This window comes from Semicossyphus pulcher, unplaced genomic scaffold (assembly GCF_022749685.1).
Source record: "Semicossyphus pulcher isolate SPU_LCO1_2020_fin unplaced genomic scaffold, fSemPul1.0.p SCAF_4, whole genome shotgun sequence".
NCBI classification, from domain to species: Eukaryota; Metazoa; Chordata; class Actinopteri; order Labriformes; family Labridae; genus Semicossyphus; species Semicossyphus pulcher.
The window spans coordinates 17,342,399-17,370,369 of NW_027211715.1; the positions used below are offsets into that span (position 1 = coordinate 17,342,399).

The window sequence follows — 27,971 nt, forward strand, 5'->3', positions numbered from 1 at the left end:
TCAAGGTGTCGTCTCACTCTCCTGTGACGATATTAAAGTTGATAAAGTCTCACTCGGATGGAAAACTGGATGAAAATAAAGGCTGAAATTAGGACTCAGATTCAAATACATTAGCAGGGACACTGAAGAGCGACTCAAGGAAGAGTCCCATCAGTCTGTCCGGAGATGGATGGCTCTAAATCACTGTAGGTGTATGAAGCTATGCGACCTCTGACGGAGGTTATCTGACCCACAATTGGCAGCAACAGTGGTGTTTTCCACACATGCATCAAATTAGACCCTCACCGCTTGTTGAAATGTGGACAGACAAATCAAACAAGAAATGAAATGACAGTTGCAGGACGTGCAAAGATATCAGACAACAAGCAGGATGAGAGGCATGTGTGAGCAGGTGTGAGCCTCCAAATAAAGCCATATGCAGATGACACGCTGGTTTGCATGTGGAGCAAAGGTGACTGTGAGAATCTTCTGTGGTGTTACCTTGACACTTCAAAATCATAGCTCAATGATACCTAAAGAACGTGTGCGTCATCATGATGACACTCATATTCCCAGAGGTGACAGGGGTCAGAGGTTAGTCCAGGTCACCCTTATCCAGGGTGCGGCCGCAGAGGCAGACCGTACAACCCATCACTCCAGACACAGTCAGGATAGCCAGCAGGATGGCCCACCAGTGAGCCTGCAGAGGATGAATAAAGATGTAACAAATATAATTTTTACATTTGAATCAGATGAAGAGATACCTGGTCAATTTTAAGTACTGCCAACTTTATTTCTTTCTCAGTTCAGAAATATTCAGTGGCCAACCATTTCTAGTAAACCAGGACAGCTTTACAGCATCTGCTCTTCCTTCACTTTCTTGCTGTTGAGTTGAATAAGGATATAAAGGTGCAGTCAAAAAGTACGCAACATACGCAGGTACGACAAAACAACGCAGTGGTTCCTAAAGTTAGGGGTCATTTCTGTCTCCAGTGAAACGGATTTAAGATCATTGAGGTGCTCTTCAACCCATTCCTGATTTTCCATGCTGTCAGAAGAAACTCAACCTCAAAGGCAGCCGAGAGCTGAAACATTGCAGACAGCTGAATGTCAAGGCGGGAGGTTTAACACACTGAGCAGAGCTGAGGGTGTGACCTCAGGAGAGCGTGGACGGCATCTCAACAACATACGTCTCAAGGACGTTCTAACTGAAAACAATGTATCTTTCTTTCACTGCACATGCAGTGCAGAAACATCAGTCTGGTTGTTTAAGTTAGTGAAGCAACTTTATGACCAAATACTTATTCAGACAGGTTTTTGCTAAGATTGTAGGAAAACAATTAATAGTTTATCTGGTTTTGATTTTGTAATTTTGGAGCAATCCGGTACGAGAATTTTCTTTGGGGTTAATAAAGTTTAATGTAGTCTTTTCTTGAATTAAACACACTTTTCTTTTCTTTAGAAGAAGTCAAGTAAAAGAAAAGTAAAACAACGTATCAAAGTTTAGAAGTAGAGATTGGATTCTTATCTCATTTGTGTTTTATCAAACTAATATAGAGTTTCACCTTCATCCACTCTGCCAAGTCATCAAAGTCGTCCAAATTGAGAAAGGAGTTTTTCAGTCTTGCTATGGGACCGTCTGCATCCAGCAGACGACACATGTGGAATTTGTCACAGTATCCCTGGTTCCCTGAGCACGGAGCCCCGCCGACCAAGGGCAACGTCTTCTTCTGGAAGTAACGGGACAGCACGGAGGAGGAGGTGCTGGCACACGTCTCAGGCTTATCTGCCATTGGCAGAGAGAAAATCACATTAAAATCCACCATAAAGCGATCGTGTAGAGCTTAAAGCCTCTATGTGTAGGATGTGAAAACATCTGACTTTGTGTGCCCCAGTGGAATGAAAGATTAATGATGTTATGGTGGATTTCAGGTTGTCTAATGGAAAACGATAACGTACGAGGGTAACCTCTGTACAAATTGACACAGGCTGACGTGTTAAGGCTCAAAGTGTAAACACATTCCTCAGTAGTGGAGGACAGATGGACGCTGGTTACCGGGCTGCTGGCAGCACATGTGGCATTTCTCCTTCATGGAGTCTCCTGGACAGTCGCACTGCTGCAGGCCGTGCTTCACACACACGGACTCAGCACAGACCTGCACAGAGAACGAGGGAAGCTCATTAAGAAGAAGACTGAGGAAGAAATCAGGAAAAACTGAGTGAAAGGGAAGGAATACAAAAGCTAGCAAAGTTAGCAAAGCTGAGTTCTGCCACAAAAACATCGTAATACTATTCAGAAAATGTAATTTGGACTGGATTAGTCAGTTGTTTAGTTAAACATCCCTGTTTCTGGATTATGCCGGGGATGTTACACATTTAAGTCCATAAAATCCTTAAAATAGGTTGAAGTTTGTCTGAAGTTTGATAAAGATTGGATAACGCATTTAAACACTGATTAAAAATGTCTTATGCTTCCGATATTGTATTAGTGACAATTTTACATTTCACTGACACATCGGGGAATACATTTGGCAAAGATCAAAGAGATCTCAGGTTTAATGGAGCTAGTATGACAAATTATATTTATTTATTTTAGTAGTTTATTACTCATCCAGAGTTTAAGATTTAATCTAAAGCCAGCTCTTGGCTAAGCACTCTGAGTTTTGTGCTTCACACGTGTGGGGGCCCAAATTATATATCCCTCAAAAGGATGAATTAATTAAGAATTAAGTGTCTTGAAGACGTCACCCTGAACAACATTTGGTTCTGACTTTGTTTATTTGTACGGACGACTCAGTTTCCTGTTTTCTGAGAAGGATTTGAGCATTCAGTGAAGGAGACAATGTGAGTTATTCATCATCTGAAATACTTTCTGTTTAAATGAACCCAAACTCCACCTTCAGATCTGGATCATTGTTCTTGGATTCTCATGTTCCCATGTCCCCCCCTAAAAGTCTTTTCCACTTATTATGCTCCGTGTTCTTGGATCAATCGTTAGGGGTTTGCACACTTGTCAGGGGGGTAATAAATCCAGGAAATAAGATGAAGCAATATTCACAGCTGGAAAAAATTCCTCGCCTCTCCTGCTCAGACTACAGTGCATCATGAGAGGACGTTTAATGACGGAGGAAGTTTAGCCAAGATGAAACTTTTATGGAGTCATGGACTTAACCTGGTGGTAACATCCAGTCTTTGCTGAGCAGTGCTGCGTTGAAACGGTGCCGTTGTTTACAAGTAAAGTGGCTCATGAGCTCTCTCACTGAGCAAGAAGAAGAATCTGAATGAATTCAGAGGTTTTTCAGGAAACACTGGACATGGCCCTGATTATACGTGAATGACAGAACTCGGTAAACAATAATCTTAAATAGTAAAAAGTGATTACAAATCGTGCATGATGCACGATAAATGAACAAGTTTATAGGTATTTTAATTAAAGCTATAGACTCCAGGTGTTCATTACTTTTTGTGGCTGAAAGTTTATTACATGCAGAGGCAGTGATCAATGCTGCAGCTTTAACCACTTACAAAAGTGATGTACTGACAGAGTGTACTGACACACCCTTTAGTACACGTCTACATCACTGCAGCTCAACAAAAATAAGATTTACACTTGTTGTTAAGAATTTCTTAGAAATCATGTGAACATTTTTGCCTTTTTTTGAATGCAGGCTGATCTTTAGATTTCAGACATCTATAGTTCCCATTAATTTTCATACATTAAAATAAATCAACAGATTTGCCTAAGTTTAACAGCGAGTAAACGAATCTATAGGCAAGAATGATTGCAATGCACAAACTGTAAGAAGTGAACAAGGCAGCATGAGGAATCACTCCCTAGCTGGTAAACTAACATTTGGCAGCCTCATATTTGTTGTTTTGTACAGAAACCCTGAGCGGACATGCATCCATACATTTCATTTACTCCGTTTTCCCGCTTTAACAGATTCATTTGGCCCATTATCTCGACATAACAAAGCTGGTTTTCTCTTGATAACGGGATAATTTTCCGGGGATGTAGAAAACAAAACAACAGGCTGGTCTCTGATATTACAGACCAGGTCATGCCATGCTGCCATCGCCCACACTAATGAGGTAAGCTAAGCCTGTTACTATGTTTGTTTTGTGCTTTTACGACTCTGGGGGTATGATCATCTGACGTTATGGCGGTGCTGTATCGTTATCTTGTGATAACACGATAAATAAGTAGAGATCTCGAGAAAACAACCAGAAATGACTCGTTATCAGGAAGACGGAGTAAATATGATGTAATGATGCATGTCCGCTAAGGGCTTCCGTAGTTTTGGCAGCTGCCATGTTGTTTTTTTGGAATCAGAAGTGACCATATTTGGAAGAGAAGGTGGAATTGGTGACGAGCAACAGGTTAGCAAATGCTAAAATATCTGCTAACGCTAGCACTAGCTGTAATGACGTCTTTTTTTTGTTTGCATAACCATCTTTGCAACATTGCTGTACACTTGCACACTTTGGCTTGTTTCAGTAATGAAGTCACACTGTGGTGTGGTGGATTCGGCTGCCTCACCCCGCTCAGGCAGACGCGCGTGCCCTCACTGCAGACTGTCAGGTTTTCCTTGTTGCTTGGCGCAGGGCAGAGCGGGGAGAGGCCAGAACAAACACTCTCTTTCTGGCAGTCTGTCTCCTCATCGCAGGGCTGACCCTCCAGCCTAAAGCTACAGTCCTGACTGCAGCACAGGCCCTGACTGGGACTGAGGGATGGGAGAGAGATACCATCAGACATATAGGAGTCGGGTTGACACATGTAAACATTACAAAGACACACCTGTGAGATAGAACACAGATTAAATAGTTTGGATGAATGTGGTGCGCCACTTTAATTAAAAATGATGAGAGCGATCATCCCCAAACATCAAAGCAAATGTGATGTGAATTTTAGAATAATTATTTTTGTCTTGGTGCTGCCGAATTCCCCCCCCAGGGATCAATAAAGGATTATCTTATCTTATCTTAAGTCTGAATGCAGCATGTTGTCCTTAATTATCCTTAAAATGTCTCCTAAAAAGTGCACATTGTCATTCTTAAAGCTTTTATGCACACTCAGATGGCATCTTTGTATCGTACCTGCAGGCTTTATCAGCCTTCAGACGACACTGGACTCCTTCAGGCTGTTTAGCACTGAAGCAGCAGAGGTCTGTGTCGTTGTGCCCGACATCACACTCCTCACCCTCCTCCACAATCTGGTTTCCACAGATGGGTTGATCACTGACTGGCCAAAAAGATCAGAGATGTAAATAAACACAGGTAAATATACAAACGTCCTCTGAAAGTAAAGACAAATTATTATCTAAACATCTGTCCCTGACTCTAAGCAGGACACGTGCAGGCGGTCTCCGTCTGATCTTTTCTGTCTCACCCACAAAGCAGTCGTCCTTCTTCAGCTTCAGGATGTTGCCGATTTGTTCGATGCTGCAGGGAGAGAATTTGTCGTTGTTTTCACGCACCTCGTCCGTGGCGTGAGGGAACATCAGGTATCTGCCTTTACCACCGGAGGAGCCGAGGTTTCCGCAATTTGGGCCCTCGTCGTGCTGGAAAACAACGGATAAAACATACTGAATGTTGACCTTACAAAGATATGTCATCTGGATAAGAATAAGCAGTTATTTGCATTCAGCTGTAGACAAAATCATCAGGGGGAACATACAATCTCACAAAGCTTAAATCGTTTTATTTTCTTTCGAATCATAGTTGGGGATAAAGTCTCTTCACGCTCTCGGTAGCTTGTTGAAGGTCATTGCAGACAGTAAAAACGTTTTCAGTCATGTCCACCGACAGTGAAAGAAGGCCTGACAACAGTTATATTATAAGGCCCTTCTGCACAAACCAAAGCCAGTTTTTTATGTGAATTATCTTTGTTATATTTCCAAATTAAAAAAAAATCCTAATGCAGTCATAAGTTTTCCCTGGAATCTGATGGCCGTGAAACTGCGGAGGAATGTCGCGTTCCACATGTGGGACACAGAGAGCAGAACAGAGAGCTCCTCCTGCTTTGTGAAACTTTATCTACAACGTGTGTTTTATGGATGTCAAACTCACTGGTAAATTAAAACGACCGAGGGGACACGTGTGGAGGGAGCTTGTTTGATGTGGGTATTTCTGCATCTGGTCTTCATTAGTTTGACGGATGTAATGAGTGAGAATCTTATCGTGTGCACTAAATCTGTCAGCTAAATAAATCAGCTTTGTGGTTAGCAAAACTGCAAGTCACAGCAAATGTTGGTGCAGTTTTCCAAGAATAGTAATTTTTTCTTTTGATATATATATAAAAAAATAAGCAACATATTTTAAGCAAATGATTCCACCGTAACATCCTGTGCTACATGTTTGTCTCAGATATTTTACTGTAACTCGGCTCAGAAGTCTGCAGAGTCTGCGCCGTGCAATCACTGTGCGGTCACAACACCAGCAAAAAGGTAGACAGTGGTTAGAAGTAGAAGAGCAGCAAAGCATGGGCTCTGAGCGAAATGACAATGTGCAGATTCCCTGCACTTCCTGTTTACTTCTCAAACACCTGTAGTGGTTTCACAGATGCTGTAACTGCAGACAAACCTACGTGCCGTTTAAAAAAACAACCCATCAAATGCTGGGACTATAACGTCTCTTTATCTGATGTTGATGGCTTTTAAATACTGCACTGAATCTTTTGTTTGTGACTCTATAACTGGAAACTACTCTGAAAACCAAATAGTAGTTTCAGTATGTGTAATTTTGTCACGGCCCACCCCTCTCCTCCCTCCATCATGCCCCCCACAGGTCTCAGGTGAAGCCCCGCTCAGCTCTCTTCATGTGCTCCTTCGTGCCTGTGCGGCCTGGAAACAATGATCCATGCCTGTCACAGGAGCCGGGACACCGGGCATCGAAAGGGAGAAGTTACAGTATTTTAAATTACAGAGAGCCAGCAGGGTCTGACATAGCAGAACTAATGTGCTCAGGACAGCCACAGAGGACTCTTTGGTCGAAAGTGTGAATAACAGCGGGCAGGGTGAAAAGAGGCCGCTGGCATTTTGGCAAGTGGGAGAAAGGTCAGAGGCGTTAGCGGCCATCACACATGGAGAGAGGTGCCTGTTTTTGTGTGTATACATAAGCTGTGTACTACTTAATTTAAAGTACAGGTACCACTTTGTCAAAGTATTCTGGCACAGGTAAAGTTCCTGCATTTAAAATCCATCTTATGTCAAAGTGCAGACGTATTGTCAGCAAAATACACCATAAATTAACTGGTTCTGCAGTAAAAGGTGACCTATCTATATTACATTATAAGACTGTAAATGATGTGGGAGGCATTTGTAGTTGGTTATAAAGGAGCTCCTTTAGTAACAAAGAAGCTAGCTCAGTCCAATGTTTCCCAGCATAGGGGTCCAGCCCCCCAAAGGGGCCTCTAGAAAAATCTGGGAGAGGAAAGATTTTCTGTCTTGTTTTGGTAAATTAGGCTGTGTTACCTCTTTAGGCCTTAAACAGTTCTAAATGTGACCATCTAAGAAGTTTAGAGGAACAGTCACACTTGCTGCTAAGCTCATCGTGTTTTATTAAATGTAAAGTGTGAAGTAACGTAGTGTAGTACACCTTTTTAGTATTTAGCTAATTTCCTCTTTGCTGGATAATGTTGTAAGTGCTTGCATATGTGAATGAAGAGCGTGGAGAAAATCACGGATCCTCCTGGTCACGTATTTGAGATAATCCACTGAGGCTGAGCCAAGGGTCTCCATAAAACGAGCCAGCCAATAAAAGGCCAAGGTCTGTGATGCCCACATAAGTGAATCATTCACAGGAGATTTGTTCCGGTGCAGAGCAAACAGTCCTGCGTGCCTCGTGAGAATATGTGGAGTAAGTCTCCGTTTCCATCGGGATTGGTCATGTTGGATTAACATTAAGTTCAAACCCTCACTGTCAGTCCTCAAACAGACTCCACATTGTGAAATACATTTTGGACAGCTTTGTATCAACAGTATTCAAATCTACAAATTTAAACCTTAGATCGTGATGATGTCAGGTTGGTGTATTTACTATGTAGGCTTCAGGATTTTTGTATGATAAATAACACTGCTGCTGTTATGGTGTCCCAGTTTTTATGTATTCACTGTCTGAGAAGCATCAAACCGAGCAGTATTTCAACTCGGCGACGGGGACTGACCGAAGATCCGAGGCTGTGGCCGAGCTCGTGAGCGAGGGTCAGCTGGATGTGTCGGGGATGCAGGAACTGTCCGTAGTTCTGAATCGTGATCAGGCCTGTGTTTTGAGTGGAGGTCCGGCCGTTGCGCAGGGTGATCTGCTTCGAACATATTCCTCCCGAGTTACCTGAAGCACAGACAGACGAGAGGATAAAGGTGGAGTTTGAGGGCTTTGGTTTCCAATGAGGGCATAGAGAGGAAGTGACAGTTAAAGTAGACAACATTAAACATACAAGAGTTCATGTCTTCTGGTGTTTCTTGTATTTTAGTTATAATAGTGTCACAATGAAAGGTGGTAGTCATAATAAAGCGGATCAATGTGTTGCTGTAGGCTCATCAGGCCCAACGAAAAAGAGCTACACACCAAATGAAAACAGAGCTTCTTGTCACTTCTGTACAGTAGGGTTACATAACTGACCCTGTGCTACTGGAAATACCTTAAACAATCAATGCTTTGCTACGAAAGCCTTATCAACAGCCTCTGAGGCCAGGGGTCGGGGTCGGGGCCGCGTGGACAGACCTGCTGAGCTCCTCCGGTTTCACATCGCAGCCAGCATAGACATTTGCTCCCCGATGGTCACCACTGCTTTTGGGTTTACGTAACATTCCTAAAACCTGAAAGCCTTTCCCACAATTACAAACAGCTGGCCACGTTCACATGGATGGATGGATGGCTGGGTTGTGACATCATCGCTCAGCTGTCCAGTTAGAGGGTTAGATTTACAGAAGCCAGTCTGATATGGTCGAACTGAGCACCAATGAGACTGCTCAGGGATTTGAGCTTCATAGTCATGTCTTTTGCTCGGGACTTGAACAAAAGCCCAATAAATGTACCGCAGCCATTCTTTTCCTGCTCTTCCTCACCATCATCACTTTCTATGCTCTTTTTATTAATAAGTCTTTCATCACCTGCTGTGGGAGTCATTTTCATGTGTCCATCCTCTCCCTTCATTGGCTCCTTCCATTTGTGCCTGCATGGGGGGGTTCAGGGTGGAGGTCTCAGCACTTTGCCACCCAGTCACATGAATTTTATGTAACACCTCTTACACAATGTGGCCAGCAGAGCCATTTTAGGAGGCTTGTGAGGTGCACGTCTGGTAAAGACATTCACCCTTTCAGAGAAATCTGAGTTCACTCGGTGTCAATGGGGAGTGTGGGAACCAGTCGCAGGCATCTGGATCTCACACCAGCATGTTTTTGTTGCACAGTGGGCGTAAGTGTGACGTGCAGGAACGGTGAGGGACGGTTAGAGGTCGAAAAACAAAAACACAAGTGCCCCCTATCTCCTGTGTTGTAGAAACACTGAGGGTGCTGTAGGTGGTGAGGAGCAAAGGCAAGACGGTTACACTGCCATCACATGTCAGGTGAAGCAGGCTGAGACTTTTATATCTCCTGGTATCTGATATCACACGATAACTTTTGCCAGAAACAAGAAAACACGCTGGAATTTTTAAGCTTAGAGGAGCTGTCATTATTAATTATAGCCATCACAGCTGGAAGTAAAAGTAAGAAGTTTCTCCATATCCACAAACTGCCAACCAAGACTCCCTCGGCTAACTTAATCATGAATTCTGGAGGCATTTCTGCAGCACTCCCTGAGAGTGTACTTTGGAGGTCTCCTCTGTGATTTTTGGCAGCTCGAGCAGAGCGGGGCTGCGATTCCGTCCCCTCCTCCTTTGCCACAGAAAGGAGCTGCAATGAAAGAGTCCTATTATTAGCTCTCCGGACAAACACGGTCCGGAGACACAAACAGTCCTCCGGATCACTCGCAGCATAACGCACACATCAAGGAAACACACGCTAAGACACAGAAAAGCTAAAACAAGTAACAGCCACGGCAATAAATATTGGGACACACAATATCAACTAATATCATATTCATGCCTAAGCTTACACTGAGGCACGGACTCTATCACACTCTTTGTGAACAAACGAACAATAGCAGGAGAGTGAGGGGCGCGCTTTCCCTGGGTAAACACCCAGAGGGAGGCAGGGTATCTTAATAACATCTTCATCAACAAAAACAAGCAGCGAGTGGTTCTAATAACACTGAGCTAAGTTCTCAGAAAACTACAGTAGCTCTGCTCTGGAGGTCGGCCAAGAGCACTGTAAGTAATGTAACCGCATACGCCGACTTTCCATCACTGCTCCCTTTGTCTCCAGAGTTCAACGACCTCTGCGTTGCATATTTGTAAAGGCTTATTCACTTTATTACGAGTCCAGTTTCATTGCTAAAACTAAAACACCTGCATCACAGGTATGTTTTTCCCAATGGATCAAAACCTAATGCTCAAAGTGGACATATTGGGTAATAATTGGCTGAGATAGACACAGTGACAACACAGTGAGTTATATATGATCATAATCAATGGTCAGAATGATGAAAAAGAGCAGAATATCAGTGAAGAAGTTCAGTGAGACCAGGGCGTGTTTTGGTGTCGAGCTGAATTCCTGATGTTTTTCAAATTTGGCTTCTCCAGCACTGAAACTGTTTTGTTTGGCTGCTGGGTCAGCTGCGTTTTCAGCAGGGACACTGAAGCTCAGGCTACATGGGACGGCTGCTGCCCCAGCTGTACAGATTCTAATTCGGAAAAAATGTTTGTTTTAATTGTGCTTGTTCTGTCAGAGAATTGGGTCCTTGCGAACTTGAATGTTGCAGAAATGCCTGCTGGCTGTCAGTGTTGACCCGAGTCCAGACTCTTCATGGCCTTAAACTTGGCATACACTGAACAATCTGAGCTTCTTTTCACCTGATTTTTGGACGTGCAAATTATTTTATAGTTGGACCAAATTTCAGCTGAGTCAGGTGTTGTTTTTTGTGCAAGGAGGACAGGTACTTTTCCCCAATACAGTTCCACCAACCTCCTGCCCTCCTGTGCTGTGATTGGCTAGAGAAGCCACCAGGTTAAACCCAGGAGACTGCTGTTCATGTCCCATTCGAAATCAAATCTCAACTTTGACTTATTCTTATCAAAGTACCTAAACCTAGCCAAGTGGTTTTGGTACTTAAACGTAACTCAGTATGCGGTAAATAATGAGAATTGCTCGCAGGTTTGTTAAGTTTGGGTGAAGATTTTGGTTTGGGCTAAAACAAGAAGTAAGCATTGGCTTATGCGAGACATGAACATCCAGCTGCTTTGCCATGAAAGCCATGAAATCAAACTTTAAGGCAATCATTATGAACCAATCACAGCACAGGAGTACTGGCCTGTAGAAGACACAAAGGAGGGCGAGATGTGCCAGGGCTCTATTGGGGAAAAAATACCACAGACTGATTAACTGCTCTCAACGGGCCGTCAAACGTTGGGGATGAATTGGTGACGTGTCATAAAGGCTCTGACACAGTTGAAGCCGAGCCAGGAAACATCATTATTAACTTCTGCACCTGTGTGAAACAACAAACAGAGCGTAGCATCAGTGCCATTGCGACACAAAGTGTCAGTGAAATATGTAGGCCATGTTCATCAGCTGTGGCAGCATCTCATGAACCTCATCGATGTTGCAAACGTATATATGCTGGCACATCGTTCTTTATATGTTTCAACACACAGGACGACACGCTCGTTAAGGCCAGCACGTTTCTGCATTGTTGACATTGTTAATTGTGCATTGTGAACTGAGCTGGTGTGATGTTACAGACCTCAAATAAACCTCTACCTACCTTAATGCTTTGAAACTAATCTTTACTAACAATGGTAAACAGCGTGAACATTCAGGTCCTGGCTTGACGACTGGACGATCAAGTGATGGAGTCAGGATTGATTGGGGTTAAAGACGCCCCGTTTTGAAGTAAAAAATCGGAGTATTTGGAGTTATGAAGAAGGGATCTAACCAGACTTCTATGGCTAGTTGCTTTAGGCTAGTGCTGTTAGCAAAACAAACCAGAATCTCTCACCAAACTGTCAGTTGTCTAGTTGCATTGTGGGTAATGTGGGCACCAGTTTTTTCCCGCCTGAATTAAAACTATTTTGGATTTTTGACCCTTGCAATGCTTTGAAACATTAACACTAAAGAAGAGAGAGTTCTCCACCAGAGCCTCGATTTCATAATAGAGTATATTTATGTAACTTTCAGTGGTGCTGTCAGTCAGTAAACAACAGAGTAGTAGCGCCCCCAAACATAACGTATTTTGTGTTCCTCAATTAGCCTCAGAAGAAGATGGAAATTCACTGGTGAGAAAGCTTGCGCTGCACGAGACCCTCAGACCCCAACCCCCCATCCTCCGCTCATACATGAACATAAGAGGTTAGAGGTGGAGTGCCTGATGGGGGCTGTGCGTGAGCATGTGTGTGGGTCTTTGAGTTTATGGTCCCGTGGTTAAAGGCCTTCCATTACCCAACAGCAGTAATAAAGTGGTGGAAGTGGGTTACTGTGATACTGAGCCTATCTGTTCCTGAGGTCAAACATTATCCACGTTTAATAGTCCGCTCATTCTTCAGGGAAGTCACATGACACCGAAAAGTCACAACAATGTCACTGCCTATATGAATCCACAATGTGTGTGTGTGTGTGTGTGTGTTTGTGTGTTCCTCACGTGAGATGTCACCAAGGCGATCAGGCTGTGGAATGCAGTCACCAATCCTCACTAAGACGTCTGGGAGTTGTGTGTGTGTTTGTGTGAGTGTGAGCGTGCTCTGTGTGTGCGTGTGTCAAAGGTTCGTTGCTCCCTAATCACATGTCATTGCGGTGGCCTGCTCTCACGCCCCTCAGTTTAGCCAATCAAACGCTGCGTATGAGACAATGTCATAGAAGCGAGCAGCAGGAACCTCCTACCAAAACAAGTCCAGCCTCCAACTTCCTCCAAAACAACAATAACACAACAACTCACATTTTCTGTTGTGTCGTAGTAATTTTGTGTTTTTAGGTCGACAAATAAAAAGGCTACCTCTTGACTGAAAGTTTGCTTTGAATGGTTAATAAGACATGCTGAACAGGCCCGCAGGAATCTGATTGAGGTTTCTGTCCCGTCACGTTCAGTTCGTTTACATCACATGCCCTCTTCAGTTTTGTAGATCTCTCTGTCTTAGCTTCAGTTTTTGCGTCTCATAACCTCTATTTCGCTCTCTCCGCTGTTTTGTCTCTTCTTTTTTTTCCCTCTGTAAACAGGCGATGTCAGATTTACCAGGCTTCCTTTAGTAGACTGATATGATTACAGTTTGTTCTGTCCTGCATAACAACGTCGGCTATCGAGAAATAGCAGACCTCGGAATGGCGTAATTAACCAATCAGAATCAAGTATTTAACACAGCCGTTAGTAATGACAGTAAACGAGGTAAAATGAAATAGAGTTTATTCCTGTTTTCCTGAATGGGAGGATTTCTAACATGAATTGTAATGTCATTAACTAAAGTGTTATCTTGGTACATGATGACAAATTGAATTTTATAAGAGCGTTATGCAAAATGTGACCTTGTGGAAGCTTCATTCAGTGCAAAAGGTTGTGAATCATTTGCATGTTTTGTCTTCTTTAGGATAAATTATATGTTGTTTTAATTTTGTATGTTAACATTTTGAAAATTAATAGTATAGTAATAAATGTGAACTGCTTAACAGCGGAGCAGCTTGATGCAAATCACCGAGGATTGTTGGGGAGTGTGCTCGTGTTTCGCTCTTGGTCTCTCAAACAAAAACACTGCTGGAAAAACAGGCCTGAGAGGGGAGCTAAATAAACCTGCATCTCTGTGTGCCACAACGCTCTTTGATCCAACAAGGAGGCTCAAGGAGGCTTACATGCCTTTCACTGCAACTTCCTGTTTAATGCTAATGAACTGAATCTTCGCAAATATGTCAAATAAGTTTCACTTTACTTTATGGACTTTTTTTCTCCATCGCTTATTTCACTTGGCTGACTCTGTCCATCACCCCCGATTCACCTCCTTCAAGGGTCAAATTAATCACTCTGAAGTCGAAACTGTGTGTGGGTGTTGGAGAGTGGAGCGAGGACTCCGGCCAGCTTGTGTCATGTGAGGGCTGGCGAGTCCTGGGAGCCCGAGAAGGAGCAGCGCTTTGATGGATCAACAGAGATTCATGCAGAGATTCACACAGACAGGCAGAGCAGAAAAACATTTGTTCACTTTCCAAGGCTCAGACCTTTCAACATGGACGGGCTCATGTTTCATGCTTGTGTTCGGCCTGCAGCTCTCAACACAGATCATAGATTTGTGTCTACTTTTGAAAGGCTGTAAATGATACTGTATATTTGTAGTATCATTTTGTAATATCATCTATTCACTTAATGCACAGTTAACCAGTTTCATCACAACAGCAAAAGAAATGGCCCTTTTCTCTTAATAAACCATCACACCTGCGGGTCATTTTTTGGAGTTATGGTCAAAATAATAAAAAGGGTTCAAATTAGGTTTGGTCTAATGTTTTCGTCAGGCATCCACAAGCCTAACATATGTTTGACCTGATTTTGTTTCCCTTTGATCTAGTTCTGTTTACCAATAATATTTGTACTCGGCGTAAGCTTGTTTGAGCTTTTACAGCTTAATATTTAACCAGTCGCATATTCAAGACTGAATGTCCCCTAAAATGAAAATATTGACATCCCATGACACATTTGTGTGCGTGCATGTGTTTGTGACTTCTGTGCACGTGTGTCTAACTCACCCTGCTTGCCCTCCCAGGCGAGCCCAAGCACTCCGCTGTAGTCTCGGTTAGTGAGCAGGTAGGACAGACAGTAGTTCCCCCAGTTGTGCTCTGAGAACAGACTCAACAGTCTCTCGGGCCCGATGTACAGAGGATACAGAGGATCCTTTTTGTCCTCCTTAATCATCATCTGGAGAGAGACAGGCAGACACAGTCATGAATCCAACCGCCTTTCTGTGAAAAGTAACTCAGTAATTCTAAGTGACTTTGAAGACACCGAATGAGACTGATGCATCAACCCAATTATCGCAATCAAAGGCTCTCTCTGCAGCCTCTCAAAAGGAGGCCAGAATTGTTTTGGATATAAGAATTAATTGTCAGAAAGCCAGGATCATGTGCTGTATGGACTTATCAGAGACCTGCATCTGCAGCGTCACTCTAAGACTTAGGACAATCGTGTCACTGTCGGAGCTCAAAAGGGTCTTACTCCGACGGATTTCACTCTGAAGTTGATCAGCTTGATGCCATCAAAGTCCACCTTGTCGAAGATGTCGTTCACAGCTCTCATGTAGGAGGACACCTGACAGAAACACACACGAGAGGAAATAGTCAAGAACATGTCTATGATGTTTATGAGTCAGTTCTTGGGGGTTGAGGTTCACAAGGCCTTTGGAGATAAACACATTAAACTAGACTATAGCTGATGAATACGCCCAGACACACGATTTGTTGCATTGGTTTGTGGCTCATTTGTCACTTATTTTCTGTTTCTGTATTTGGGTGTGTTGTTCCATGTTTGGAAAATTCAAACTTACAGAATTTTGTTGTCATACACTCATAAATGTGTGCATTGAAATGCCTGAGTGTCATATTCTACTAGGTGTGCAAAATGCTCATGTGAAATATTAATGATATAATAAACTCTATTTTGGGACGTGGATTTCCGGGAGTGTTCTGGTTTCCGTTTGTACTACACTTGTAGTCAGAGTAATACTGACCAATCACGTATCAGCAGGCTGCAGACTTCCTCGAATGCATCAGAAATGATCGATCTGACCTCCGTTCAACAAACTAGAATTTTAAAAGTTTTCTTCTCCTCTTGAGGACAGACCTGACAAAGCTTCATTTTACTTTTTACTAATCTGCATCATGATGTTGAAATTTCAGCAAATATAAGACCAATTAATGACAAGTAAATCACAGGAAAACGGTTTCTCTTTCTGTAACAATGCTGCACACAGATTGATGATATAATAATGAGACTGGGCTGCTTAGCAGCTTTGAGCAGCATCATCCCCTCCCCTTCCTTACATTCGCAGTGCACTGAGCTCTCAGGGCCACCGTAGAGGTCGGCATCAGACAACAATGAAACATTTCAACAAACACAAAACAGTATCTCAAAGCAGATTTAGCATGTTGCCTCCCTCTCAAAAGAATGAATCAGATTCAAAATAAACAATACAAACTCGACCGAGTTTGAATTGTGATTCATAATCAAAGCATGTGAGGTCATTCAAGGTTAACCACGGGTTGTTTCGCTGTGGGTGGCAGAGCCAGTCGCACAAAGGAACACGTGCTGACCGATCACATGAAGGTCCACACAGGAGGAGGCGAACCTACAGTGAAGGAGGCTGGGAAAATTCATGAATGTAAATATTGACACCTTGGACGGGGGAGACACTGAAACCAGGTCAGCTGTGATTGATGGACGCATTTTGTCTATTTACACTCAAAGATCACAGCATCCCACATGGTGTACCTTCTCACATGCTACAACAAAGGTCTGGCACTGGACCAGGAACAAGTGCGTGCGCTTAAGCTGGAAAGAATCTGCGGAGGGTCAGATGAGGTGATGAGAGGACGTAGAGCAGGGGGAAGGCCAGAAAAAACGGCTCAGGACAGAAGTATGTGGTCATTAACTGAACTTGATTTGAGCACAGAGAAATCTAATTAAAAAAGGCGGGCTGGAAGGAAACACAACAAATAAAAGTGCAGCTTGAAACTGAATCTGAATCAGAGGCTGAGATCTGAGATGCAAAATAATTAGATAACACGACACATCTGTTTTATTTCTTATCAAATATTAAATGAAATAATAAACTGTGTTATTTGGTTTTAATTTAGAGCACATTGCAATCATGTTAAAGTTAAGTCACTGGATCCCCATGTCAGTATTAGGCTTAACTCAATATGAGGATAGCATCTCACGTGACCTCTGACCCCAGTGACTTTGTTCAGACAGAGAAACTTCAACATAGACAGACTCAAATCACTGTTATCTCTCTTGTTGGACAATGAGGCAACACAGGCAGCTTTAACCCAGAATATCAGCTAAACCTGAGTTCAGGACAGGTCAGTTAAGCCTGAAACTAAGATCAGCTTAAACCAGAAAATCTGAATGCATGACTTTTAACTTTTGCATGTGTAAATTCAGGTTTATGCCAAACTTGAGCAGATAAAAGCATGCTCTCAAATCCCCACCCCACCACACCCCTCAGCGAAGCTTTAATAAGCTGATGCTGATTTTTTGCTGCTCGAACAAGGTCAAAGGTCAAGAGTGCTGGACAGGGGGTTAAGTACGAGACATTTTAATTGTAATGAGCCGCTTCAAAGTTCAAAGAGTGCATTAAATGCAAGGGAGGAGTTATCCAATTTTCATATCAGCTATAAGGAGAGAAAGGAGGTGACTGTTCCTTCTTCTCCAACTACGTGGACTGGCGGCTCTGCCCCAGGTTGGAAGACACTGAACCTTATTTGGCTTAAAGCATGTGCCACCATGTTCTTATGGAGAGCAAAGGTGCTCAACATCCTCCCTGCTGATGCCATGTGCAATACCATGACAGCTGTGTGCGTCTGTGCAGGCCTTGGTATGTGGCCCTTTATTCTGCCTGGAAACAGCACAACTTATTGATTGTTTTTTAATACTTAAATGGTAAATAATGTAGTTCTCAAAAAGCTAATTGTTTCCTCTCACTTACTTTTAGTTGCTAGATTTTTGTAATTGTCGGAAACAATCAGCGATGTGCCACCCTGCCATCTGAAGATATTCCCTTCAGTTGGTCCCTGAAAGGCGTGTTACAAACTCCTGTACGCTGCATGATGCTTTATGCTCTCCATGTCATAGTTAGCAGTTAGCACACACATGCAATGTTTGCTGAGATGCCCCTTTGTTATCAAAGTTATATATGCAATGCTGGCTCTGTTGCTAGTGCAAATATATAGCTTGGCTTAACTCCACAGCTGCCAGTAATCACCCAAGGCCTTCAGTACTTGGCTTGCAGAAGATGTTAATGCTGAGTGTAAACTGTGTGACTTCTCCTGTGATTGGACTGAATAATGTGATACACAACTGAGCTTAACCACGGCCAATTCCAACCCAGTATCAGTAAGGTTTACAGAAAATTTAATCTTTTACTTTCTAATACTAAAACCATTGTGGATTTGGGCTTCCAGTGGCTTTGAGATAAGGTTTTGGGAATGAGAATTACACAATGTGAACTTTGACTGCAGCACTTTGAACTCAAAATCCAGGACGGTGCTGGATTTAGAGACCGGTTTGTAAACACAGCATACTGCAAAGCTTAGCCAACAGCTAGTAATTTCATGTTGTGTTTTGATGCTCCTGAAGGATGTTCCATTAGTCTATAAATGCTCCGGTGTATTGTGTTCTCTGAGGCTTAAGCATCAGGCAGCTCAGGTAACAGTAGCATCAAGTGTGTCACTGTGCAAAAGGTGACGCACTGACTTCTTTGTGCTGGGAAATATAGACTGTTCTATTGCAGTATATTATAGCATTGATCTGTTCTGAAAATGGCATCATGGTTAAAAACACTCAGTCTATGTGTTCATTTAAGTGTGTAGCACATATAAATTACAATCTCTAGTAAAAGTGAAACCAGGATGAGTTATGTGTGAAGACGATTTGCACGGGTCACCTGAGACAGCACAAGGTCAGGAGAGTTGAACTTCTTGTAGTAGAAGTGGTCAACATGGAAATGGAGCAGGCAAGTCGTCTTTGACTCATCGACCGTTCTCCTCAGCCGGCTCACTGCTGCCTCCTGTGGATGAAATCGCAAAGATGCAAGAATTGCACATGATCAGATTTTAATGGGGAGACACTTTGGGAAACGGATTTGAATCATAACAAAGCTTGAAAAGGTGCATTTTTTCGTTCTAATCAACCTGCCTGATATATGCACTAGATAAAAACATGACGTCAGTTTGACTGGTGTGTAACTGGGATGTCGCTTGTCCCAGATGGCGAGGGGATGTGTAGCCACAGGAACACAACATGGCTCCACAGGACATCTGTTTGGATCATTTTCAGTGGCAGGTACGTTGCTAAAAATGAATCCGTACCAATGTCCCAACATCCTTTGTTTATGGTGAACCCTGAGACCACCACCCAGCCACGTAGGTTAACAATAAATCGGGTACCCAAGGGGGGTTTAGCTTAATAGATTTTGCAGATGTTTATTACATTTTCCCTGCTTTTAGTGTCAGGGGTTGCCTGGTGGATTAAAAACTCTGGCACTTACTGTAAATGTATTTAAGGCATGTAAAGAAGCAGCTTCCAGCTTTCTCATGCTGATTTTGTATTCTCAGAGTTTCTGTGACTGTGAGCCTCCTGCTGGAGGTAAATGCTGTTTTTTGCTCTCCGTGACTCAACAGGCTAAATGGGATTCACCGCAGAACTGAATGAGCTCATAAATTAGGTCAGTTATGAGACATGAATCAGACTTACTGCTTAATTTACTCCTCGAGATGTTTCCTGGTTTAGAATTTATGAGCTATAAATGGTATTGCAGAGGAGGACATATGGTGGGTGAGGACAGAAAAAGAAAGTAAGTCAGAGTGTGTGTAGGTGCGTGTTACTGTTCTTGTGCGTTCACTGAGGTGATGTCTGGACTGTCCTACCTCATCGCGTCCGAAGCTTTGGGCGAGGAGGTTTAAATGTTCTGCACCACAGAATCCGCCAGGGCCGGTTCTCATGGAGGGTAGGACTGTAGAAAAAAAACACAGACACTTAAATGCACGTCTAGTTTGATATGATTCATATAACTTGCACACAAAAACTCTTTTTTTGTCTCATTCACTTGGGTTTTGTCTCTGCTTCAGTCCAACAAACACACACAAGATGCAGGTTGAAGAAAACAGTGTCACCACTAATTTTGTAGATGAACATGTTTTTGCAGTTAGTGAACTTTTACCCGTCAATGACTCATTGGAACGTGGGCGTACAGTGTCCCAAATAAAACAGCATTCTACAAACAGAACAAATAACTGAACTCACATTTAGCAAAAGGTTAAATCCACTAAAGCTCAAACTAATTTGTTTGAGCAGAAAAGATGTTGGGAAAGAAAAGCACACAAACAGTCTGATCTTTGGAAAAAAATAATTGTGTGTGATGACATGAATATTACAGATTGGCTGAATTGTGCATCAAAGTATCAAAAGGTGGATATTATCTCTTTCATCGTCCTGTGTGACCTGTTGCCTTTGAGCCTTGAATAGCAAGAACCATCCTTGTGCTGTGGTAAAACACGGGTTATATTGGGCAAATAGAGTCATTGTCAGACAAGAGACCAGGTCCAATCAGTAAAGAGATTATAGTACAGGATATTTGTCGTCTTATAGGTTAAAATACCTATAGTTATTATAGTTAATAAACCTAAAGGTTTCCACAAGGACTTGTGAACACGTGAAGATTCCAAGTTTGAGACAAAGTTAGGATGCTGTGTCAAGTGACCTCTCTGGTTTACTCGATAGATACATGATTACTTTACAACCGCTGTCATAGATAAGATTGTAGGTTTGTCTCCTGAAGGTAAAGTGTCCTTAATTGACCAGCCCGACTGACTTGGGCCGAAGCACCCTCACATTCTCAGACACTTTATAAATAGAGGACCCCCATTTGGAAATCAGCGCTGTGGCCTTGACTGGGAGCTGTAGGACAAGCTTCGTTGTGATAGGTGCTAGTCTGGTTTCATTAAAACAACATCATCGTCTGCGTATTGCAACACCTCTGGGGTGGCTGTCTCTCTGATTTAAGCAGTAATGATGGGATCGCAGTCGAGGGAAGCGCTGCATTTGCATGAATTGGCCCGTATAGTTGCACAGGGAAAGGCACGAAATTCCACAACAATGCGAGGAGCCAAAAGGGCTTCTTTGCAACAGAGGTTTATGATCACGGCCTGTGGTGAGTCTACACTGGAAGAATGTAATGTAAAGTACACTGCTGCAAAATGTTTCAAAAGAATGTAAAATAATCAAAACAAAACGTTTCAGTGGCGAACTTTGTGGTTACAGCTGAATTCACTACACTACAAACTAATCCAGCTACATCAGTGTAAACGACAATAGCTTTGAATTCCACACATTACAGTAAAGTCACATGCCACAAGAATCACTTCCACATGACGTTTGTAGTGTAGCACCGATGACAGAATCAGGCAATGTTTTGCCAATTAACTGGTGATGTAAGAACTTCAAGGGATAATGCACATGAAGTGCGTGTGTATGTATGCATGTGCATCTACGAGCATGTGAAAACACTGTGTCCCAGTAGCCCACATCTATCTGGATTAGATTTGGGCCTACAGTGGGGGACAGACAGCACATGATTGGATCACACCATCCTACGAAAGTCCTCCAGCCAATCACAAACATGAAATTTGTTCTATAGCACGATAGGTGGTGGGTTATGGGGGTGGGGGTGGAGGCCTAAATGCGGGGCGTCCAGAATTGTTTCCAGACCTTGTTACTTGCTCATTTTCTCACTCTGTCTCTTGTTTCAGTGTCTCTTTCTCCATCATGCTGCAGCAGACACGTTTCTGGCCTGTGCTTCAAAAGTTGCAAAGTTAATCATGACCTCTTTAACTTTGGCCGAATAAGCAGAAAAGAAAATGTCAGGGTGAATCCATTGGGAGTGGATTTTTAACTGCCAAACTATCAACACAAGACTTTAGAATAATTTCCCAAATGGAAACATCAGAATCACATTTCAGTCAAGATTTAAATTCCCAGCAGCTGTTGGAAACAACTTACACAGTTAAGAGTAATGAAACAAAACTTTCGACACTTTCTTTAATCCTGAATGTTGAGCAACACACCACACAAAACCAGAATCTCAGCACACAATCAAATATTAACTCCATTTCCAACCTTTAACTCTGATTATACTGTATTCATTATGAAGAAGGAGTGCTGTGTATTTTAGGAAGGCAGAAAACTGGCTGAAATCAAGGCATTGAGATGCTGTCTTACAAATCAAGATTTCTCTGTGCTGCATTGGGGCACTTCCAGTTTTGCACTAAAGTCACTCTACTCTTTAGCCTGGCCAAGTGTCCTCCAAGTGCCCCTCTAGTTGGCCCCATTGCCACTTTGGTTGCTCTGAGTGCCCTTAAGTGACCCTTCAGTTAGCTCAATGCTAAATAGACCTAAATGTTTTTGCCCGGCCAATACAAAAGACTGAACACGTGTCAGTGCTTGGATTAAACCTCTAATCCATAAATTATTTCATGGTCTTTCTAACATGATTTACTTGCTTTGTGGGAGACTTCATATCCTATATGTAGGTTATTCCAACCCAACCCCAAGCTGCTTTCACTTTGAATGATGTCAGGAACAGACGCTCTCTGGCAATTATAGTTTAATGTTTTGTATATTCATATTTTGTATATAATATTTTAACACTTTGTATGTGTGATTCATCTTACTGATACTGTAGTTTTAATAAAAGGTTTCCAAGTGACATACTGCAAAAATAAAGAATGAATTATTACAGAAATATCACACAATTTCACTTTCAGTTTGACGCAACCATTAATAGCCCATGAGTTAAACTTTTCCAAGTGTTATCTATATATGTACATCACTGTATCTACCTCCAGGAAGTATGAGGTTAATATTTACCCATCATCCTTCATACTAGTGTAGTTGTTAGCACATACACGTGCACACCCTTTTAAACTGACACATGGACAGTGACGACTCAGACTCAAACATAATGAATACTGATAAAAATCATATCAGAGTCATTCAAATTCAAATTAAGTTCATATTTTTACAGTATGAACTGATGATACTTGAATGACAATAAAAAAAAGAAAACTGTTGTATATCCTCATAATCACGATTAAAAGCCAATGTTTTATAATAAGGACAACAGGCTAACAAAAAGCCTTTTAAAATAAAAATGAAAAATGTATTTCACCATATGGTTTACTGATTCATTATGACATATTACATGGAGAGTCATAAAATGGCAGTTGCCTATATTTGTAATATTTGAGGAACAGTTGAAGAGGAACTGAAAATATGAGGTAAGAGAAATTGGGAAGACATGCACCAAAGGGCTGAGGGCTGGAGTTAAACCCAGGGCCAATGCGGTAAGGATTTTGACTTTATACCCGGAGCATGCGCTCCACCAACCGAGTTAAACTGGTGCCCATCATTCTTCATATCAATAATGAGTACTGGATATAACATTTGTAGAATTAAGGCCTTCAATTTTCAAAGCGGTTTGATTTTCTAGCAGACCAGGTGTCAAGATGTCATTAAAAATGTTTGTCATTCAAGCTGATTGTGTTTCTGCAACATCTGACATTGAATACGGTGTTCCTCAAGGAAGTATTCTAGGTCCTATTCTCTTTTCTCTGTATATGCTCCCTCTGGGTAAAATCGCCTGACCAAAGTGCATTAATGCTCTTTATAACAGTCTTATCGATATTTACCTTTGGATTATTAAAAAATCTTTTAAGACTATGAGCAGAAAATGTACTCAATGACGAGAATCAGTGTTTGCTGTCCTGTCAAACCAAATGAAAACACATGCAACAGATTTGTGAATGATTTTAGAATGCTGTCTTATTTTATTAGCTATTTAACAAGGTTGTCATCTAAGGAATTCAGCCAAAATCAGACCGTTCTTAAAGCAGATCGATGCAGAAATGCTTAAAACATGCTTTTATTACGAGCCGCTTAGATCATTGCAACTCTCTTCTTACTCCCTGTTCTTATAATCATTATTATTATCAATTATAATTAGTTGGAAAATTTCCGTCCTGGGCTGTGCCCTATGTCCCAGTTCTTAGAAACCTTAAGACATCCATCCCAGGGGAACCTTTGTTACTCCCAGACAACAACCACAGGACGAGGAAATACACACAGGAGTACGCCATTATGTCATCCCCTCTCCTAATTTAATGTGTCTATGGAACCATTGATTGTTGGATAACATATCTTGTACTAAATCTTTTACAGTTTCCTGCAATATGCAGGCCTGTGAATAAGAGAACAGGATGTTGTCGACTGCAACACTATCAAAAGTTAACATGGCTACAGTTGTGAAAGGGGTTGAAGAAATTGCGAGAGGCGAGGCCACAGAGTCTGTGTAGACTTAAGAACAAATACAGGGGGGCTGCTGGTACAATCCTGTTCCAGTAAACTGCTTTCTCAGAAAAATCTTGTTCTGAGGAAAATGTGCATGTGCAGCCAGGGAAACACACAAAAGAGTCCACACACACATACACACTGGCCCGTACATGACATTTTGAGCGCTTTAAGGGATGCAGCCATCTGGTAAAATCAAAAGCTGACAAAATCACAAGTCAACTAAGAGTTTGCTTTAGTCTGTTCTAGTATAGACTTTCTCCAAGCCCCTCAACCCTTCTCCTTTTCCTTTAGAAAGTCACATGCTTCTCCTGCCCTTGCAGTATACCCCTTCCTCCTCCTCCTTCACCCTCCTCCTTACTTAAGCAGCCATCTCTGCCCCTCCTTCACACCATCTTCCGTTTATCTTTTCTTGGCCTGTGCCCCGGGTGGTTTCATGACCCCCTCAGAGCCTGAAATAGGTTCTGCTGTTACAATATGACACCGCTCTTACTACGAGTTCAGGGTACGGATAGTTCGCTGACCTCTGATTACCTTAGTTTTTACTACAGCTTGAGGGTGCACATGTTGTATGAGAAAAGAGCAATGAGGATTAGAAGCAGGGGAATTGCTATTTTCTGTGGCCACTTATCTTACAGTGAGATTGCCAAGAGGGCCATGAATCAACCTGTTGGGGGACATTTACTGTAGCAAGGAATTTCTTCTTGTGCTTTTGCCATCATCATTGAATTGCCATGAAAAGCAGCTGAAGTTACAGATGGGGTGTCACTGGATAGCTCCAGGCTGCAGATGGACAAGCTGCAGTCTTTTCCTTGACACATTGGGAAGTTAAAAGATACAACAGAGCCACAGAAGCTTAGGAAGTCTTACCTAGGTCATCCTCATGGTAGATTATAGAGTGGTGGTCTGTTTGGCTGCTGGTGTATCTATGCACTGGCTCTATGTGATAAGTCCCGTTGTCTGTGTGGATGGCTCCCTCAAACTGACCCTGTAACACGGAGCCATGGCAGGCTGAGCCATTTTCACCTGCAGAACCAGGTCAAGAGAGATGTTAGGGTGAGAGGGGTGGGAATGAACAGAGAAAAGAGATAACTGAGATACACAGACAGACAGACATAAGGCGGTATAAACAGATACTGAGGGATACTTCAAGATACAAGGCAGCCTTCAGACATCAGAGGGATTTAAGGGGTGAGATATAAGCAATGACTGATTGTCATTCATTATGCACAGTTCAATACGATTTACTTTGTTCCCTAAATTTCAGTAATCAGGAGTGTTTTACCACGAGCAGATGTTTATCCAAATGTTGTTTCCAGATGTTTTATCTGAACCAAACAGACTATTAATGACCGATATTCAAAGCTTTGATCAGAGTAAATTCACTCACTTATTCCTAAGTTACCCACCCTCGAGTGTTCCTGAATATATGTGGGAGAGGTCAGCTGATGTGGAACCATTTTCAAAGACCACCTGGAAATTTTCTGCAAACGCTGCTGCATTGCGTTTCAAACGAAGGCGGAAAGTTCTGAAAACAAAAAGACAAACAGCTCACAGATGTGTTAAAGCTTTGTAGTGCAGTGGAAGGTATGTCGATCTATCAATAGCAGGCAAATATGGATGACTAATTGTTTACATGTGTTATTGGATACAGGAATAAAAAGTGCTTTCAAACAGAAGAAAATGTAATGTTTAGTCAGACTGTGCATGAAAGAGGGCTTTGAAACAACTGCCACTGTTATACCCTTTCCCACCTAAATGTAGCGCGTTGATGTGGGTTTTTCAGACCTGGGAAGACCCACTAAATGCCGATTGTCTCTGTACCCATTGCATGTGGAGTGTACTGCTTCCGGTCTCTTTTCTGCTGCGTCATCGTCTGACGTCACAAATGCGACTGCAACAGGGTTAGTAAACACTGAAGATTTAACGGTGGTTAAGTCTTTATTGTACCTCTTACTTATTCAGTCAGTTTATTAAACTCGGGGCCGACAAAGTTGGAACGATGTTCGAGCGCTGCTCGGACGGAGACAGGGCGGAATTTGTAGGTGAGATGACAAGGAGTCGCAGAAGTTACCGATGGAACGTAGCATCGCACCGGAAAGGTGGCGGGGATTAGCGTGTCGCCACGGGATTTGTGTTCCCATCAATGCCGATGAGGTCTACTGCAGAATCATTTGACCCGGGTCTGAATGCCGATTGTAGCCTTTCCCATTAAGCAAAAAAGCCGGGTTTTTTGACCAGTGTGAAAGCGGCTTTAGAGACATATGGAGTTACCTGTGGAAAGCAGTGAAGTCCAATTTCAGTGTGCGAGGTTGTGTGGCTCTCCTGGCTCTCAGGTGCCTTAAGTGCAGATCCTCCCTGTCGTATGTCAAGCCCTCATAGTGCTTTATATATGGACTGATGCCACTGACAGCCCCTGGCGAAAAGAAAGATATTCAAGTCAATTTACAGGACATGTATGCCAACTCTAACCATTCATGTTCATTATCTTTAGTGAACAAGCAGCTGCAGCACATCACTTTGTAAAGTCAGCCTTTATGCAGATGACGTGTTGCTTTACTTACAAGAAATATTCGCCTTCATCAACACTCTCAAATTTGACACATTAACAGAAGCATGAAAACAATTGCTCTGAACATGTTATAAATGGGCAACTACTGGTTTGGACAACCACAGGTTTCAGACAACAATAAATTATGAATCATCTTGATTGGATATTTACTACGTTTTGTTGTTCTGTTATTCACAGATTTATTCTTTCTCTTATTTCTTTATTTTTCTTGACAGTGTGTTGCCATGATGTTACTCTTTGTACCACTTTTCTAAAGGTAAAATTTAACACATACCACTGTAGACTAAATGCTTACTTCATGTATGTCATTGGCACAAGAGTCGCAGATATGGTATAAAAAGGATTTGATTGATAATTGATTTGTGTCAATAACAAAAATATATTATCTTAATCACTCTGGTGTTGATGTTTAACACAGAAAAAGTAGATTTAAAATGCATTTAGTCTTTGTTTATCTGTGATAAACACAAAGTGAAAAGGTTTCAATAAGGCAACAATCTTTTTACACTCATACATCGTCAGCACAAACTATGAGTCATCATGAGTCACTATCTGTCATCTGCTGAGGATTGATTCTTAAAGCGCAGTCTAACAGGAGAAAGTCTTAGCCTTTTCCTGTACAAGATGTAATTACCTATTCCCCTCCTGAGTGAATCACACTTAACTAAACATTTAAGAAAAGGGTGTACCCCACTGATCACACCCAAATATGTCAAATGTTATGTCTGTGCACGTTTTAAATGAGGGCTCCTATTTGCAGCATTCCTGAGAGGACAGGTTGAGACATGCTGGAGGCCAAAAGAGGCCAGTCTACCACAACAACCTAAATCTGAATACTCTCACACACTCACACACACACACACACACACACACACACACACACACACACGGCTATATAACAACAAACAACCTCACATACCTAGTCAGGGTGCAGTAAGTGAATACCGTTTACTATCTTTCTCTCACAAACACACACACACACACACGCACACACACACACACACACACACACACACTAATCTGCAAAGTCCACCACCAGACTACCTGTGATCCGTTCCCGGCAGTCGACCAACAACAACAGCAGCCAGTAGTGTTGAACGCCCATGTTCTCCTTATTGTTGTTGTTGTTTTTGTTGCCTTTCACTGTTTTTTCTTTCTCCTCCTTCGCTCACACCCGTCTCTCTTTTTCATCCTTTCTGACTTTACCTCTCCCAACACCAGCCTCGTACCTGTG

The 27,971-nt window shown here is 42.3% G+C and overlaps 1 protein-coding gene across 1 annotated transcript; it reads right to left on the reverse strand.

The window, feature by feature from the left end:
- Positions 1 to 130: 130 nt before the first annotated feature.
- Positions 131 to 27,971, reverse strand: LOC138607564 (disintegrin and metalloproteinase domain-containing protein 10). Its single transcript, XM_069680187.1, has 15 exons — positions 27,782 to 27,971; positions 26,440 to 26,581; positions 25,575 to 25,693; positions 25,036 to 25,191; positions 19,689 to 19,774; positions 18,707 to 18,829; positions 15,259 to 15,351; positions 14,793 to 14,961; positions 8,144 to 8,307; positions 5,369 to 5,540; positions 5,077 to 5,221; positions 4,520 to 4,703; positions 2,036 to 2,135; positions 1,545 to 1,765; positions 131 to 679 (listed from the first exon to the last, which is right to left on the reverse strand). The coding sequence occupies exons 1-15, from the start codon at positions 27,840 to 27,842 to the stop codon at positions 575 to 577; spliced, it is 2,040 nt and encodes a 679-aa protein (XP_069536288.1). The 5' UTR covers positions 27,843 to 27,971; the 3' UTR covers positions 131 to 574.

What these genes read in the sequence shown, in the direction of transcription:
- LOC138607564 (XM_069680187.1), bottom strand. Translation starts at nt 27,842, where the DNA reads ATGGGCGTTCAACACTACTGGCTGCTGTTGTTGTTGGTCGACTGCCGG. An exon ending in GACTTCACTGCTTTCCACAG is followed by an intron (nt 25,694 to 26,439) that starts GTAACTCCATAT and finishes TTTTGTTTTCAG; the next exon opens with AACTTTCCGCCTTCGTTTGA. An exon ending in AAGGCTGATAAAGCCTGCAG is followed by an intron (nt 4,704 to 5,076) that starts GTACGATACAAA and finishes CCCATCCCTCAG; the next exon opens with TCCCAGTCAGGGCCTGTGCT.